This window comes from Chiloscyllium punctatum, chromosome 12 (genome assembly GCF_047496795.1).
Source record: "Chiloscyllium punctatum isolate Juve2018m chromosome 12, sChiPun1.3, whole genome shotgun sequence".
Lineage (NCBI taxonomy): Eukaryota > Metazoa > Chordata > Chondrichthyes > Orectolobiformes > Hemiscylliidae > Chiloscyllium > Chiloscyllium punctatum.
Genome location: NC_092750.1, coordinates 55,457,897 through 55,475,856, shown reverse-complemented (window position 1 = coordinate 55,475,856; position 17,960 = coordinate 55,457,897). Strand labels below are relative to the sequence as shown.

Sequence of the window (17,960 nt, the reverse complement as noted above, 5' to 3'; positions counted from 1 at the left end):
TGTTGTACATCACTCTTTGTTCTTGTGCTCTGTACTCTTATTAATAAAGCCTAGGATACAATATGTCTCAGCAACTATTTTCTCCACCTCTGCTACCATGTACAAAGATCTATGCAGATGTACACCTAGTTTCCTCTGCTCCTGCATGTCCTTTAGAATTATACACATTATTTTATGGTGGTTGGCAATATTTCTTCTTCCAAAGTGCATCACCTCAAACTCCCCTGCCTTGAATCTCATCTGTCATCACTCACTCCTTCCCCCAACACGTCAATGTCCATTTGAAATTCGGCACTGATCTCTCCACAGTTGACAATACTTCCATGTTTTGGATCATGTGCAAACTTTAAAACTGCCCTCTGCACAACAAGAACTTGATCATTAATATATCACTACATCAGGAAAAGCTGGGGATCTCCAGCACAAACTTTTCTCCACCCTGAAAAATAATAAATCAAATCAAAAACTGAAATTCAATGTTTGCATTTAATACCTCAGCCATTTGCTTTGCCATTACATGGAAATCCCTTTCATACCTGCTCCTCCTCTTACCATCCTTTTACCCATTGAAATGACTGCAGAAGAGTTTGAGACTGCATGATTTATTTGTTGGCTGTGAATCATCTTTTAACTCCTACGTACTTCTGTATGATATTTCTCACTTCACCTCTAAACCTTTTGTATTTGCCTAGGATATCAATTGTATTTTCTCCCTGATAACTGTCAGAAGGTACTTTTTTATCTTCATTTCTATCTTCTTTGTGGGTTTCTCAATTTGCTTGTCCAACCCTTCCCTTTTGAGGACATGTGCTGTGATTGGGCCTGAACCATTTCCTAACTGAAAGTACCCTCAGTTTTCACTGCATTCATTCCATTCGGTCTGGCCCAGCACCATTCTTGCCCCAATTGAAGTCAGATCTCCACAGTTTTTTTATTCTGAATTGATCATTGTCATTCTCCATCATGATTCCAAATCCAAACACTTGGCCCTTGTTGGCCCTTTTCCCAATTCTATATTTGTGTAATTAAGCTTCCTCCATTAAAACTATGTTGAAATGTAGGCATTTCTCTGTAATTTCCCTGCAGATTTATTCCTCCACATCCTTCCCACTAGTTGGTGGTCTGTACACTACATCCATTCATGTAATTGTACATTTTTTTATTTCCTAGCTCAACAGAAATTGGTTCTGTCCTTGAATACTTGGGATATCCACTTTCTCCAACATTGTAATGTTCCTCTGAATAATATTGCTACCCTCCTTTTTCTCTTTTGTCTTTCTTTTCTAAACACATAGTACCCAGGAATATTTAACACCCTGTACTGCCCTATCTTGAACCATCTTTCTCTTATTGCCCCTTTGTCATATTTCCTCGTGACAATCTGTGTCTGCAATTCCTTAATTCTACTAACTATACTCTATGCATTTACGTAAATGCACCATGACACTGATTCAGATGTTTTTGCTACCTCCATTTCTCCAACTTCAACTATTGACTATATTGTATGTCAGTTCTTTGTTTCTCTCCAACTATTTTGCAAATGCTTGTATTCTTTTCAAATATTCTCTCTGTTCCTAGATGCCTATCATAATCTCTTAAAGTACCCCCAATAACAATAGCAAAATGTCTCCCAAGGAACTCAGTCCCAGCTCTGTGCAGGTGCAATCCATCTGGCTTGTACGGATGCCATTTCACCCACAGCCTGTCGCAGTATACTAGGAACTAAAGCACTCCCTTCTGCACAATCTTTCCAGCCAATCATTCATCTGCCTGATCCTCCTATTCTGTACGCACTTGCACCTGTCAGAGAGAGTGGTCCTGTGATTGCTACAGCATTTGAGGTCCTGCTTGCTACTTTTTGACCTAGCTCACTAAATTCTGGTTGCGGGACCACATCCCCCTTCCTTCCTAAGTCACTGGTATCAAAATGGACCACGTCTTTTGACTGCTGATAAGAACATAAGAAACAGGAGCAGGAGTAGGCCATCTGGCCCGTTGACCCTGCACCTCCATCCAGTAAGATCGTGGCTGATCTTTTTGGAGACTCAGCTCCACTTACCTGCCCACTCACCATAATCTTAATTCCTTTACTGTTCAAAATCTATCTGACTTTGCCTTGAAAACATTCAACGAGGTAGCTTCAGCTGTTTCATTGGGCAGGGAATTCCACAGATTCACAACCATTTGGGTGAAGAAGTTCCTCCTCAACTCAGTCCTAAATCTGCTCCCACTTATTTTGAAGTAATGCCCACTGGTTCTTAGTTTCATCTGCCAGTGGAAACAACCTCCCTGCTTCTACCCTATTGATTCCCTTCAAAATGTTTTATGTTTTGGTAAGACCCCCCCCCGCCCCCCCCCCCCCCCCCATTCTTCTAAACAGTGAGTATAGTCTCAGTCTATTCAATTTCTCCTCATAGCGTGATCTTATTCCATTCTGGAATCAAGCTGGTGAACGTGATCTGCACCCTATCTAGTGTCAATACGTTGTTTCTCAAGTAAGGAGACGAAAATTGTATACAGTACTCTTGGTGTGACCTCACCAGCATGCGATATAGCTGCACCATAACATGCCTATTTTTCAATTGTATCCCTCTAGCAGTGAAGGGCAATATTACATTTGTCTTCTTAATTACCAGCTGCGCCTACAAACCAACTTTTTGTGATTCATACACAATGACACCGAGATCCCTCTGTACAGCAGCATGTTGCAATTTTTCACCATTTAAATAATAGTCCATTTTGCTGTTATTTCTACCAAAATGGATGACTTCACATGTACCAACATTGTATTCCATTTGCCAGACCCTTACTCACTCACCTAACCTATTATATCCATCTGCACACTTTGCTTGACCACTCATCTGCAAATTTTGACACACTGCACTTTGTCCCCAACTCTAAATGTTCCATGTAAATACTTTCTCACTTTCTCCCCAAAGAATACCCTGGAGTTGCTCTGACCTCCTTGACACTCAAGCCACATTGAGGCAGTGTGCCATCCTGGAATCACCATTATTGTCACAGAAGCAACTCTCTGTTCCTCTAACTTCTGAATCGCCGTCATTATTCCTCTCCCTTGTTTTTACCTACCTCCCCTCCCGTTCAGACATTTCTGAACTTTAATTCACTTATTTTCACTTTTTTATTCTTTGGGTTACTTTATTACATTGTCCCTGACTGTCTTATTCCCGATGTTTCTCACTGTCTTGTGGTGCGATGATAATGTCCCTCCCTCTGAGCCAGGAAATCCAGCTTCAAGTCTCATCTGCTCCAAAAGTATGTCATAACATCTTTGAAAACATTGATTAGAGAATATGTAGCTACTTCCTTGTAAATAATGTTTTTATAATTCATAACAACTTTAAGATAGCTCCTAATAGTACTTTTTTAAACCAAGCAATGAACTTACAGCAAGAAAAAACAGCACGTCTTCCCTTCACCAAACTTTATTTCTACATTCAACATACTTTATTTCTAAGAGTCAATCTCACTTCAAGCACCTTTTTGCCCCTCTGCAGCAGGTTCCAATTTTCAACCAGATTCCTGGATCGACTCACTCAGCCTCTCTTGTCTCTTCTTCAAGTTGGTATCCTTGAACCAGGCTTCTCAGTAGGGCTGAAATCAATGAGGAGAAAGTGAGGACTGATGATACTGGAAATCACAGTCAAGCGTGGGGTGCTGGAAAAGCACAGCAGATCAGGCAGAATCTGAGGAGCAGGAGAATCGACGTTTTGGGCATAAGCTTATCATCAGGAATGAGCTGATGAAGGGCTTAAGGCCTCATTCCTGATGAAGGGCTTATGCCCAAAATGTTGATTCTCCTGCTCCTGGGATGCTGCCTGACCTGTTATGCTTTACCAGCACCATACTCTCGACTCTGATCTACAGCATCTGCAGTCCTCACTTTCTCCTCTCTTGTCGCTGTCTTACTCACATGAATTCTCCCTCTCATTGACCATTTGTCTAAACTTACTGTGCACTTTAAAAATCTGTCTTGTAAACAGAGCGGTGATGGGTCACTTCCTAACTCAGCCTTCTGCTACCATAATCAACAAAATATTCAGGGAAGTGATTTCAGGTTATTGATAGACTACAGTCACTATCAAAAAGTTGCTAGGAGAAAGTGAGGACTGCAGATGCTGGAGATCAGAGTCAAAAAGTGTGGCGCTGGAAAAGCACAGCCGGTCAGGCAGCATCCAAGAAGCAGGAGAGTTGATGTTTCGAGCAAAAGCTCAGTGAAGCCACTTTAGCTCGTGCTAAGACTGTTGATTCAAGGCAAAACCTGACTTTTTCTTGAAAATTGAACTTGGTAGAGATGAGTTCCCACTTTGAACCAAGCTCCCTCAGACATACTCACTCACCCTGTTTCTCTCAGGCGAAGTTTAGCTCACACTGACTGTGCAATTTTGCAGTTCACTGAGAGAAGGTAGCCAACACAAATTATAGAGCTACTCTGTAGACCAAGCAAAACACCAGTGACTGATAGGTGAAACTCAATCTCAATTTGAATCTTATGAGGGATAGAAGCTGAAGACTTCACAGTTTGTAGCTTGTGGGAGAATCTACATTGGTCCTCACAGTGCCTTATTACAAAAGAAAATAAAGGGCAGAGTAACCTGGAAGCATTGAAAAATTACCCCATGAGAACTGAGGCTGCCACATTCAATAGAGGGTAAATTAGATCTTCATCTCTGAGAATAGCAGAGCATAGGAAAAGTATTTGAACATTGTTTTGTCTTACAAAGGAATCATTGGCAAAAGTAAAACAAATGTATATCAAGCAATATTATGTTTACAGTACTTGTTTTATGTCATTCTCTTCTGTACCATAAAAGGCTTTGTTGTTTAAAAAATAAAATTTCAGTGTGTTCTGCTGGTTAAAGAGAGACATTTAATCGTTGCATTTAAATATTAACAGTCCTTAACCAGATTGTAACTGGTAAATTGTTATGTTTTATTCCCATCAAGTTTAACTCAGGAAAGCTGTCCTTTGGATATCATTACTCCTGGTACAGGTGCACAATCATTTATTCGAAATGCTCGGGACCAGCTGGTTTTCGGAATTCAGAAGTTTTCAAATTTCAGAATAAGTGAGAGCTTGACGTTGAAATTTTAAAAAATCTTACCTAACAGCAGACTCACTGTGAGTAAAACAGGCCCTGATACAGAATTGAGGCCTGCCAGTGCTGGGCTACGCCCTCCCATGTCGTACCTGAGTGACACGCATTGAGTGGGTGTGGGTTAACTGTTTGCACGCCAAATAGCGTTGTTAATGAAAAAAAATTCACAAAAATACCTTTGGATTTCAGGATTTTGGATAAAGGCTTGTCTACCTGCACTTTTTTCATGTGTGAGCCAGATGCATAACTGTCCTGAAACACAGCACCATTATCCCACCACAATGGACCATGGCACTGTTCTGCCATTGCCTTGACCATTGAGGGCTCACAGCCTCATTCCTGATGAAGGGCTTTTGCTCTAAATATCGACTCTCCTCCTTGGATGCTGCCTGACCTGCTGTGCTTTTCCAGCATTATATTCTCAACTCTAATCTCCAACATCTGCAGTCCTCACTTTCGCCCTTGATTAGTATGACTTTGGTGTGTTCTTCCTACACAGTTGTCCACTTGGAACTTGTCACAAAAGGTGTACAATGAGTGCTGCGGGTGGACATTTTTTGACTTTTAAAAAATTCAACAGATTTTCCTGAAATTAATCCTTGGGGGGCACTCAAATCAAGTGTTGTGAAAGTTTGCTCCAGTCCTTAATTGTTCTTGGGGGGTGAGAGTGATGAAAGAGTTCGCAAAGGAAGGATATAAGGCTGGATATATCTTCATTATAATGCTAATTGTAAAAGTTACCACTTTCCATCATTGGTGGTCATACTCCATGCATCCTGAACATTACGAGTAACAATTATCTCTTCCCATATTTGCAACCCTTTATACTTGAATTAATGGCCCATTATTGAGCTGAAAGTATCAGTGATTTAGTTCGATATCTGCATCAGCAATATTAAGGTGAATTAAAAAGCATTATATCACAGAAATTTGTAAGTGGAATTTATTATGTAATGACCATGAATAATGCAAGGTGTTACCTTATTTATGTACAAACTATAATTTGATCATTTTGTACATTGAGATTTAAATTGCTACTCAGTCCAATTTGAGATGCTATGGAACTGAGTGATAAGTCAGAATCTAATGGGTTGCATTTTGTGATCAGAACCTGAATTATGTCAAGTTCTGCTGATCTTAACAGGAGTCATCACTAAAGGATTAATGATTCCAATATGTGGTTTTGCTCTTTCCCAACATTAGTATGAATCTACACATCGACACAGAATCATGTTAAGGACCAGGCCAGACTTCCTCAAAATATTTTATGAAGGTAGCGGAGACCCTAACCTTTTCTTATTTTAAAGGCAGATGTGAATTAGATATTCCAGGAGTGATGTTGCTGGAAAAGCCACTCTGCTTTAAGCAAACAATTTGTTTAAATGCTATGGTTGAAACACAAACAAACAAAAACAGAATTTAGAATAAACTTAATTATTTGAAAACCAGCTAAGGAGCTGTTCCAATTCCTGTGACATCTTATAAACACACTCTTTGGCAAAATGTAAATTCAAACTCAGGTTCTTACAGGCAGGAGGAAACAACGTCCAAAGAGTTTTCAGAGAGAAGGCCAGTCAGGAACCATCTGCTGAAGCTTTGAACACTTCTCTCTTGGCTGCAGCAGCTTCTGACTGCCAGCTAAAACCAAACCAAGCTAGAAAAACCTGGACTGGGAGAACTACCCACTCTCCTGCCATTGTCAAAGTACCCAATTTGTCACCTCTGCCTTTACCACCTCCCTTGAAAATAGCCAAGGACAAAAGATAACTTTGTTAAAGTCACAGCATTGTCACAATCATGTATGTCCAGTTATAAAAATTCAAGTAGGATTGCCAACCAATGATCTCAGAGTACTCTCCCAAACATGAACCCACCATACAAAATGCTCTGATTGCTTCCCTTTTTATGAAGAGTTTACTGAAAGCAAAATTATAAATAGAAATATAACAATATGATTAAGATATAAGCTAATAAGCAAACTTAAAATATATTTTAAGGCGCATTTTTTAGTCATTCTGGAGAAATATAACATTCTACCAATAGGGTTCATTTTTCAAGGCCAGTGAGGTTGTTCAGAAATTTGAACATACCGGCTACTAAATCAGTTACACATTATTCAACAAATGTTTTCATAGTTAAGTTAAATAGAGTTAAAAACGCTAGTTCTCATCAACTTGGTGAATTCTACTCTTCATTTAGTGGTGCCTCAATCCTTATCATGGACAGCATCTTCTGGATGTCTGTGCTAAACTGCAGGTGTGTAGAATCCAGAAGTGTTTGCTAGTTTCAAAGGAATAATGGTGAACATTGACAGTCCCACCGAATCTGTGGCATTTAAATATTCTTAAAAAAGAGCAGAAAAGATGTGTGCTAGCTAGATTTAAAAACCTTTGCCTCCTAAGGTTTTCACTAACAGCAAAATTATTTTCTTTCTTTCTTCCAGGTACAGATATTGAACACACTAGAACAAAATCTCATGCTTAAATGTTTTATGTTGCAGTTAATGACACAGAAGAAATTGGTTCTTTGAATACTATTAATATTACGGATCCTATTACAACCAAGATCGTAGTCTCTGACCTTGACACCAGCAGCAAGTATAAGTTCTACCTGAGTGCTTACACAAAGAGTGGACCTGGGAAACTTATTACAGAAGAAGGAACAACAGTTATGGAAGGAGGTAAGACAACGACGTTTGCAAATTGTAATCTATCATAATGAGTGATTGTTTTTGAAATACTTAGGCGTAATTCAAGGATTTTTGAGTTGGTGATCATTAAAATCTCAAATATCCTTTGCACATAATGAATTAATCTTTCTATACAATATAAAGCATTTGGTACCAACATTACATTCTATTATACTGAAGCAAGAGTTTTATTTAATTGTCTCACTCATTTTGTTTAATCTATCATTTAATTAAAAATAGCAAATGAGAATAGGTAAACTAGGGACACAACAATACGTCAATTTTTTTGTAAAACTTGTACAGAGAATTTCAATATAATTATAATACAAAAGTCTATTCCATAAAATTGGCAAATGCTATGAAGAAGTATTCTATAACTATTGGTATTTTTTAATCTGTGAAATAACAACTTTGCATGAGTATTACCTATGACCACCTCACAGCGTGGATCATATTTGCTATTAGCAAGAGGTACAGCACAAAATGCTAGCTGTACAACAGTGCTAAAATAGGTGATTGCACTGGATGAATTAGTCCTCCTTTTTCAAAGCTGTTTGGATTCAGGGACTGACAGAAAGAAAGAGAAATTAGGTGACCACAAACCTAGTATTCATAGTGGAGTGAGTAAGCATTTGAACAAGTATGAGCTGTCCAAAGTTATTTGTCTTGGTTCTGGGAAAAATCGATCATTCCTGACTAATCTCGTTGAATTCTTTTTGAAGTGATCACTAATTTGCAGTGGATCGGGATTCTCTATATGGGGGTGAAGCATTTAGGAATGAGTACAAACAGAATGCAAGATAATGTTTTGACAAGAACTTGTCATTTGTTGATAGAAAGGAAATGTGAGGTTATACAGATGATAGCCTTTTACTTTTCCATATTTTTTGATTGTGGACTGAAATGGGAAAAAGTATTGGTTCTTCCAAAAAAGGATTGTTGAAGGGATTGTTGCACCTTTTTTTTTCAAAGTAAGTTATCTGATAATCATTATAAGTAATGCTGATACTGGTGATGATCAAGCTGTGGGAGTAGTCTAGTTGCTGGTAAGCCAGAGCCAAGGGGTATCTATAAATGGAGACTTGGTCAACAACAAGTAGCTGATTGGACTGATTAGGAATGGTGACCATTCAATAATATCAAAGGGGTTCTGCATGTCAGCAACTATGTAATTGGTTTCGAGGTAGCTGTTCAACTTGCATGGGTGTGAATGTTTAACTCATAAACTGTCAGACCACCTGAAAGAAAGGAGCTATCCTTTTCTCTGAAGTAAATACCATCAAGCCTGAAGAAAGCCAGTTTATTTTCCCTCGACAGTTGCCGTTAGCTGTGGTTCTTGTCTAAAATTATAGCTCAGTGTGAACCAGTCAGCCTGTGTCTGCTGGGAGAAAGTGAGGACTACAGATGCTGGAGATCAGAGTCGAAGAGTGTGGCGCTGGAAGAAGCACAGCATCCGATGAGGATGCCTAGTCAGGCAGCATCCGATGAGGAGGAGAATCAACGTTTTAAGCATAAGCCCTTCATCAGAATGAAGAGCTTATGCTCGAAACGTCGATTCTGTTGTTCTTCGGATGCTGCCTGACTGGCTATGTTTTTTCAGCACCACACTATTTGACGCTGTGCCTCCTGCAAGCAAGTGAAAGTACTTGGGGAAGGAAGCTCTAAGAAAAGCAGAACCTGACAAATCAAAAGACAAATCTCAACAACCCCCATAGACACATACCATTAAATTGCCATCTCAGTCTTTCCATTCCACTCAGAACACCAATCTTTTTAAAAATTATTTTGTCTGTTATCTGGTTAGCCAATGAGACAAGTCTTGGTTCCTTGAGATCTGTACCAGAGCCTCCACTTTCATTAGATATTGTGATGATTTGAATTTAAAGTTAAGACTTAAACATCCATAATTCAAGTTAATGCTAAATTTAGCAAATTAGAGCAGGCAGTTGCAATGACAGACTAAATGAGCAGACAAAATTAGAGCAAATGGAGTTCATTCTTAATCAAGTGTAAAGTCAGTTGAGGAAGACAAATTAGAATATTTTCTTAATATGAAGCACAGAGGAGCTGTGGAAATACAAAGAATTTACAGATCATTAAAAGATACATGGCTAAAAGAAAATGTTGCCCTTTATATTAAGGAAATTAAAGTGAGAATGTTATTCTTAATTTAGAAAGAGAATTCTTCGATTCTCTCTGGAGATCTATGTTCAGTTTTGGATATCAAGAGCTGATGTGCAGAGTTAGAAGGTCTCCAGAGCCATTTAAAAATGACAGACAGGACTTGATTCATATATCCAATTTTCATTGGCATAGGATAAGGATATGAGTCATAAACTCATATCCTGCATTTCCAATCTTGTGGTCTCCATTGCAAGATAAATAATTCCTAGTCCCCTGCAGCCTCTGTGGCATCAATCTAAATTTACTATGACTTGAATTTCATGATCTCAAAGGAGTTGTGTACCGTATTCTAGATTCAGGAATCTTTTGAAAGGTAACTTCAAAACGTCTTAGACTTGCCCCCCTCCAAGCCAGCTTGTGCCCCCTATCTCAGTATACCCTAAAACTTCCCTTCATTTCATGTAATTTGGATTCCTATTTACCCAGTATATACAGGTTGTACTGCTATAATGTGCATTTCATCAACACAATTCGCTGCAATGCAATTAGTGAATAGGGGACACAATTTCTAAAGCACAACCTTTTAAAACGTGTGTTCGCTGTAGCACAATCGCATCACCAACAATTAAAAGTGTTATTTGTATTGCACGATTCTTGCATAGCACAAGGTCACACAGGAATGTGACTATCACGCTATAGAAGAAATGACTGTACTATGTACTGAACCAATGAACCTTGTACTATCAATAGCATGTGTGAAACTGCTAGAAAATTATCAATTCGTATTTTCTTTTTTTTTAAAAGAACTATTTCTTAAAATTCTATAAAAATGTCAATCAAACAGATTATTGAACGAGTAATGACAAATATCTTCAGCACTTCACTCCTGCATCTTGTGCAAATTAACATTGAGATATTCAGAAGTGAAATCACAGAAAACAATTATAACCTTACCAAGGTATCGATCAAGCAAAATCTGCACTTCATCACATCCATTCAAACAAAGCCACTCTCCTGATCTCTTTAAAAGAGTCTGGGGTCATCACCAGCTTCGCCAGAGTAAATTAGGGGCAGAATGGATTATTTTCGACCAAAGAGATCTGCCAAGTCAGAAAATTTCTTGACTTGAGCTACCTACCTTAAAAGCGAAAATCTGTCAGATAAGGTCTATTAATCTTGCAAAGAATAAAGTGCATATTGATCGTCATTATATCATTGTATAAAGTGTTAATTTATGAAGCAAGGCTTGTAATCCTTGCGTTCAAAATGCCAAAGGGAATTGTTTAAAATGAGACAAAATTTTACAGTGCAGTAATGAAAGTCACATTTACATTCTGATGAGATCAGGAACAAGATGGTAGAATCTTAAAATTAGAATTAAGTTAGCGAAAGCCAGAAAGTATGTTTTCACAAATATTGTAATGAATGCTAAGTCAATTGAATTTTTTAAGACTGAGATTAGAATATCTTTAATGATGTCAAGGAATGATTTCCAGACAAAGTTAAGGTACAGATCAGCCATGATTTAATTAAATGGTGGAGCACGCCAGAGGAGCTCCGCATTGTGATATATCCTCTTGTAACCTCGAGGAAAACAATCAGTTATGAAGCAGAAATCCTTGAAAATGAATGCGCTGATCTGTCTGAAACTCCATTTTGAAGTATACAAAATGAGTCAAAGTGGTACATGTCGTTTGCAAGTCTTACTGGTTTGCTTTCTGGACATTCAGGAGGAAGCATGCAATTTTTATAGCAAATGACAAAGGTGATTATACACAGGGGAGGAAAAATAAATTGTAAGCTGCACAATATAAGGTAATCAAATACCCCATTCATGCTCTGGTTGCAATTTTAACTCTGGTTTTGAATTACATTGAGTACAGTAGTTAAATCAAAGTACATATTGTACTGAAAACATAATACCTCTCATTCTTAATAGACTAGTATGGCTGTACTTTTGTGAGGCAATCTGTTTTCAGTGAATTCTGCAGTCAGCAAACATTATTTCTTGGGGCACATAACACTATGTTCAACTCAAATGTAAGAGGTGCAATGGAAATATAGAATTTGTACAGTAATCAAACTACAGCCTAAGGTTATGTAAAAATGACTGAAGCAATTTCAGAATCTTATTGGAAGATTGGAAGAAACGTTGTTAGTAATCTTCAGGATAATATTCCCAAATAATTACCGAGGAGACAATTCTGTAAATTTCTGCCCTTTCATTTTAATTTGATAATTTTCTCCTGCTGAAATCATTACTTACAACACCATTATATTTAATTATCTGGATCAAATGTTCAACCTCAATGTACGAACTTTTAGCACTTCATACAAGCCGGCATACTGAGGCTGCTTATGTTAACTAATTTCAGATAGATCACTTAATGCACCTGGCCCTTGCAAAGTGGTTAGTTTAGCAATAAAGCGAGATCAGGACAGTTGGTGGAGCTACATTTTGGGCTGTTAAATCATTTAGCAGCAGCAACTTAGTTAAATGCTTTTTTTTAACCCTGAGTAAATTCAAATATTATGTGTTCAAATGTAAAAAAAAATCACAATTCTAATTCTACAAGGTGATATATGATATTGTTTCCATGCAGTTGCTTCTATCCATGTTAATAGGAATTGGGTGCAGTATTTCATGGTGAACACTTACAACCAATAGGCCGTGATTTCTTGGTTCATTTAAGACTGAGCATAAAACATTAAATACATTTTTTATCATCTTTACTGTAGTTTTGTAAATTCTAATGACTATTTCATTCCACTTCAGCACTAAAGAAATACTGTTGCACATTAGATTAAATGACACAGAACATTCCAGATGAGATTTTGAAAATTAAGCCTTTGTTCCAGTTAAATTGTGAAGCCAAAAGAATATCTATTATTTGAAATACCAGATCATTTTAAAAGTAATAAATGGCAATTATGCAAATGTCCTCACTTCACAATGTAATACAGGTCTGCTCAGTTGTAAGAAACCGGACTAGTTCGATGAGCAAATTTTTCTTGGTTCATTTATTTTCTTTGATCCAAAGTAACCAATGGTATATCAAGCCTCCTGCCATGTCAAGGCAAGTCAGGGAAATAATAATTTCTCAATTTGGAATGTGGTCTCTAAACTGTGGGTGACTCATAAAACAGCAGTGAGACAGAAACCATGCAGAAATATGCAAACTATTCCCTTTGGGAATATATTTCAAGTAATAGCATGAATATAATGGGGTGGCGTGGTGGCTTACTGGATAGCACTGCTGCCTCACAGCGCCAGGGACTCGGATTCAATTCCAGCCTCAGGTGACTGTGCAAAGTTTGCACATTCTCCCTGTGTCTGAGTCGGTCTCCTCCAGGTACTCCGGTTTTCTCCCACAGTATAAAAAGATGCAGATTCGGTGGATTAGTCTTGCTAAATTGCAGATAATATCCAAAAATGCCGAGCTTAGATGGATTATGGAAATGCAGGGTTACAGGGCTAGGGTATGGGGGTTCAGTCTTGGTGGGATGCTCTTTGGAGCATCAGTGTGGACTTGATGGGCCAAATGGACTACTTCCACACTGTCAAGATGCTACAATCTGTGATTCCATAAATGGGATGATTATTATTTTGAGAGGTAAGCTTGAGTAGCATTCTAAACGAAACACACCTACAAAAGTTCTAAAAGGAGTCTGGAAGAAATATTACTAAAACAGAAATGACCTGTTTGTCACTGTATTTATTCTTGCAACAATGATGAGGTCTTCAAAAAAAAGGCAACTACTTTCTCCGTAAGATTGAAGGCATACATCTTACAAATTGTTGACCAAGTTTTTTTTAACAAACAAAAATGCATTAAACACGATACACTGATTTACATCATTTTTTGTTGTTTGAGTGTGTGCATGCCCTGTGGACTAATACATATATTGCTACCTTTCCTTGTCATCGGCCCTAACGAGTAGTAACTGCAACTATCAGATAATGCAAATCAGGAGTGGGTTAGTCACAGCATAGACTTATTCCCTGTTCAGAAAATCTTCTGCTTAACAAGCAATTTACTCATAACAATGCAAGAAAATGTACAAAAGTTAATATTAAGAAGTAGGTGGCTTTGCATACCCTGGGTTAATTACTGCAATTCTAGTGAATCGGGTGCAGCATAACCTGTAATATTTATAATGTGAAATTAACAACAGATGATAAAATACCAAAATATGTTCAGTGAAAAATGAATCTGTTATAGATCATTTGGATCCTTTCAAATTGAGAACAATAAGTGGCACTGCAGATGAGAAAATTCTTTGCAAATTTCTGATATTGTTGCTGAGACATTGAAAGCTGAAATAAGTTGAAAAATATTTTTAAAAGCAATGCATACACTTAAGTGAAGTTAAAACAATGAACTGTAAAAACACAATGTCAGTAGACCATGTTGTACAGTCCATATAAATGGAACAACTAATCCCTGGAACCGTGCAAGTAATTTCACCACAATAATGTGAACACAAAATATACGAATCTGGTCGTCCACTCCAGATTGAAACTGCCTCATTTTAATTTTCAAATAGAAAGGAATATCAGAGATACAATGGCAATGGTGTGTGGTGTGGGGGGTTGAACATGCAGGTTGTGACAGTGAAAATCACTATCTCTCCCTGCCTCACCCTCTTTCATGATTTATGCCACAGTGCAAGATTGGGAATGGAAGTGTTCTGTCGATCCATTCTCCTCCTTTCCATACCCCTGCTACAGAGCATTACTGCACTTCATTGACCGAAATCCTCCAATACAAGAGACCACCAAACAAGCAGATTATACCTACTTTATTTTCGTACTGTCTAGAGCACTGCTTGCAGTACTGCTCCAAGATCCTTCAAGCCATTTTCAGTACTGGCATCTACAGTTGTGACCTACAAGAGATCAACCTGAAAAATGTGTTGCTGGAAACCTTTTGGGCATAAGCCCTTCTTCAGGATTCCTGAAGAAGGGCTTATGCCCGAAATGTCAATTCTCCTGCTCCTTTGATGCTACCTGACCTGCTGCGCTTTTCCAGCAACACATTTTTCAACTCTGATCTCCAGCATCTGCAGTCCTCACTTTCTCCTAAGAGATCAACCTGGACTTGCATGCAACAGGAAGTGATTGTATAAACTCAGTTTGAGCTTTCACTGCAGCACTCAAATGTTGGGTGGTTTCTGCCTGTGCTGTGGAGGGAACTGATGTATGAACCATCACATTTTGCATCATGGCAGGCCTGCAAGTGTTCTTATGTATCTGGCCACTGCTTTCATGCCCAATGGAATGGGCTCCAATCTTGGTGAACCCTGAACAGAAGGTGTACCAAGTTGGGCTCGATGCCTCTGTCCTCCTGATGAGTAACAGTAGGGTCTGTGGCAGATCTGTCAATGCACCAAGCATTTCTCTGTGCCTGACCATCACCATTTTCCTGTGGAGAGAGGAACCTCAATTATCTGAACATCAATTATCCGAATTTCGATTATCTGAACAAGATTGCAAGGTCCCAATGCTTGGCTAAACTGTGTTATCCTGCATTCAATTATCTGAACATTCAATTGTCCAAACAAAATACTCCCTACCCGTGTCATTCAGATAATAGAGGTGCCTCTGTATTATCCCCTTTAAGCTCTCTTCTGAACCCTTTGCAGTAGAATTAATCTGCTGTCTCTTGTTCCTCCATATTGTGGCTGCAACCACTTGCAAATGTTGTCTCTACATGACCCTGGGCATTGTCACATCTAACCTCAAGGTTCAGTGCTTTCTCAGCCTTTTGATCATCCTCCAAGTTTTCATACTGAGGCATGACTGACCGGCCAAGTGACAGTTCTTGACCACGTGAAAGCATACATGCACAAAGGGAAGTTGAGCTGAGGGAAAGCTGGGTAGATGGAAGGCAAGAGGTGCATCGTTACACTGTTGTCAGCTTTCAATATAAGGCAGATTATGGTTGAGGTTCAATTGGAATTTAAGAAGTTGCATAAGCCGGATGGCTTCATTGATGATGGTTGCCATCATCTCAGTCATGTGTGTTCCAATAATCCCAAGTACAGTCTTCTCCAATGAGGTGGGAAATTACGACTGTGCCATCAGTCTCTTAGCTGCTGCATTCTGCTATCAGAATGTCGGTGAGTGGATTGTCATGTGTTCAGTGACGTGGCTAAATAGTTAAAAGTAGATGAAAGCTGTGAAATATAAATGTGAATGCTGCCACTGTAGTGGGTGTCCAATGGATCTTTTGAATGGCAGGCAGGAAACCTAATCCCTTGACGTTGTTAATGGGTGAATGATGATAATGCGAGCAGTGTGTAAAATTAATGGTATAGTTAGTAGAAAATCGCATTTTTAACATTTATTCTCCAATGTTAAATTTTTACCAACATTGTATCAAGGTTATCAAAACCAGGCTCTTGACATTGATCTTCATGCTATTGTTTCCAATACGTTCACACGATTGAATTGAATTTATTGTACGTGTACCGGAGCACAGTGAGAAGCTTTGTCTTGCGAGCATTGCAGGCAGATCACAGAGTTAAATAGCAAACATAAGTAATTAATAGGTAAGCATTGGCAAAAACAAAAACACAGGTACAGGCAAATGGTCAGAGTATGAGAGTCCATTCAGTATTCTAACAACAGTAGGGTAGAAACTGTTTTGAAACTGGCTGGTGTGTGTGTTCAGGCTTCTGTACCTTCTCCCCGATGGTTGAGGTTGTAGAGAAACATTGCCAGGGTGAGATGGATCTTTGAGAATGCTGTTGGCCTTTCCTTGACAGCGGACCTGGTGGATGGATTCTATAGATGGGAGGTTGGCCTTTGTGATTGTCCGGGCCGAGTTCACCACTCTCTGTAACTGTCTCCAATCTTGAATGGTACAGTTGCCAAACCAGGTAGTGATACATCCAGACAGAATGCTCTTGTTGGCGCACCTGTAAATGTTGGTAAGGGTATTCGCAATCATGCCAAATTTCCTCAGCTGCCTGAGGAAGAAGAGACATTGGGCCTTTGTAACCAGTGCATCCACATGAAGAGTCCAAGAAAGCTTGTTGTGGATGACCACTCCAGGAGCTTGACACGCTCCACTCGCTCCGCTTCTGTGCTGTTAATGTGGGGTGTGAGGTAGGGGCGGGGTCTGAATAACATCCCGCCAAAAGTCAATAATGAGTTCCTTTGTTTTGCTGGCATTGAGATCTAGATTGTTCCCAGTGCACCATTTTTCCAGGTCTTACACTTCCCATCTGTAGCCTGTTTCACCGCGATCTGAGATTCGACCAACTATGGTGGTGTCATGAGCGAACTTGTAAATGGCATTAGTCTGACATTTGCCAACACTGTCATGGGTGTACAGTGAGTACAGTAGGAGGCTGAGTACGCACCCCTGGGAGCTCCAGTGTTAGTGTTAGTGAGGATGAAACATTGTCCTCAATCTTCATTGATTGTTGCCTGTGGGTCAGGAAACTGAGGATCTATTTGCAGAGAGTGGGGCTTAGTCCGAGATCACAAAGTTCGGTAATTAGTCTCGAGGGAATAATAGTGTTGAAGGTTGAACTTTAGTCAATGAGGAGGATTCTTGCGTAGCTGTTCTTGGTGTCAAGATGTTCTCAGGAAGAGTGAAGGGCAAGTGATATGGCATCTCACGTGGATCTGTTGGCCCGATAGGCAAATTGGAGTGGGTCAAGAGTAGACGGCCTCACCCTTCTAGAAAATTGGCATCCTGCTTCATTTTTCACCTCTTGTGGCTGACATGCTGCATCTGAGAACCTGGCAGTCCTCCCTATTGCTCGGGGTACCAGTGCTTCAGTTTATTCAAGAACAGACAGTCTTCCACATCCACTTTCATTAATAACTGTAGCTAGACTAATCTACTTTAACACATACAGCGTTTGGAAGTGCAGCAAATGTCAATTGGTGTGAGCCTAGATCCTCTGCAGAGCTTGCAGGCTCTCAGCAGCACATTCAGCACTGCACCACACATCACAATTACAGACATGAACAGGCAACACAAAATCTGTGCACTATCTGAATCAATTTA

At 39.2% G+C, this 17,960-nt stretch overlaps 1 protein-coding gene across 12 annotated transcripts in view; it reads left to right on the top strand.

Moving 5' to 3' along the window:
• Positions 1–17,960, top strand: part of chl1b (cell adhesion molecule L1-like b) — an 885,223-nt gene that overhangs the window by 787,474 nt on the left and 79,789 nt on the right. For all 12 annotated transcript variants that reach the window (XM_072582623.1, XM_072582619.1, XM_072582621.1 and 9 more), the window contains one exon: positions 7,621–7,800. In XM_072582623.1, coding sequence (XP_072438724.1) covers positions 7,621–7,800 — 180 coding nt within the window. The remainder of the gene's footprint in view (positions 1–7,620; positions 7,801–17,960) is intronic.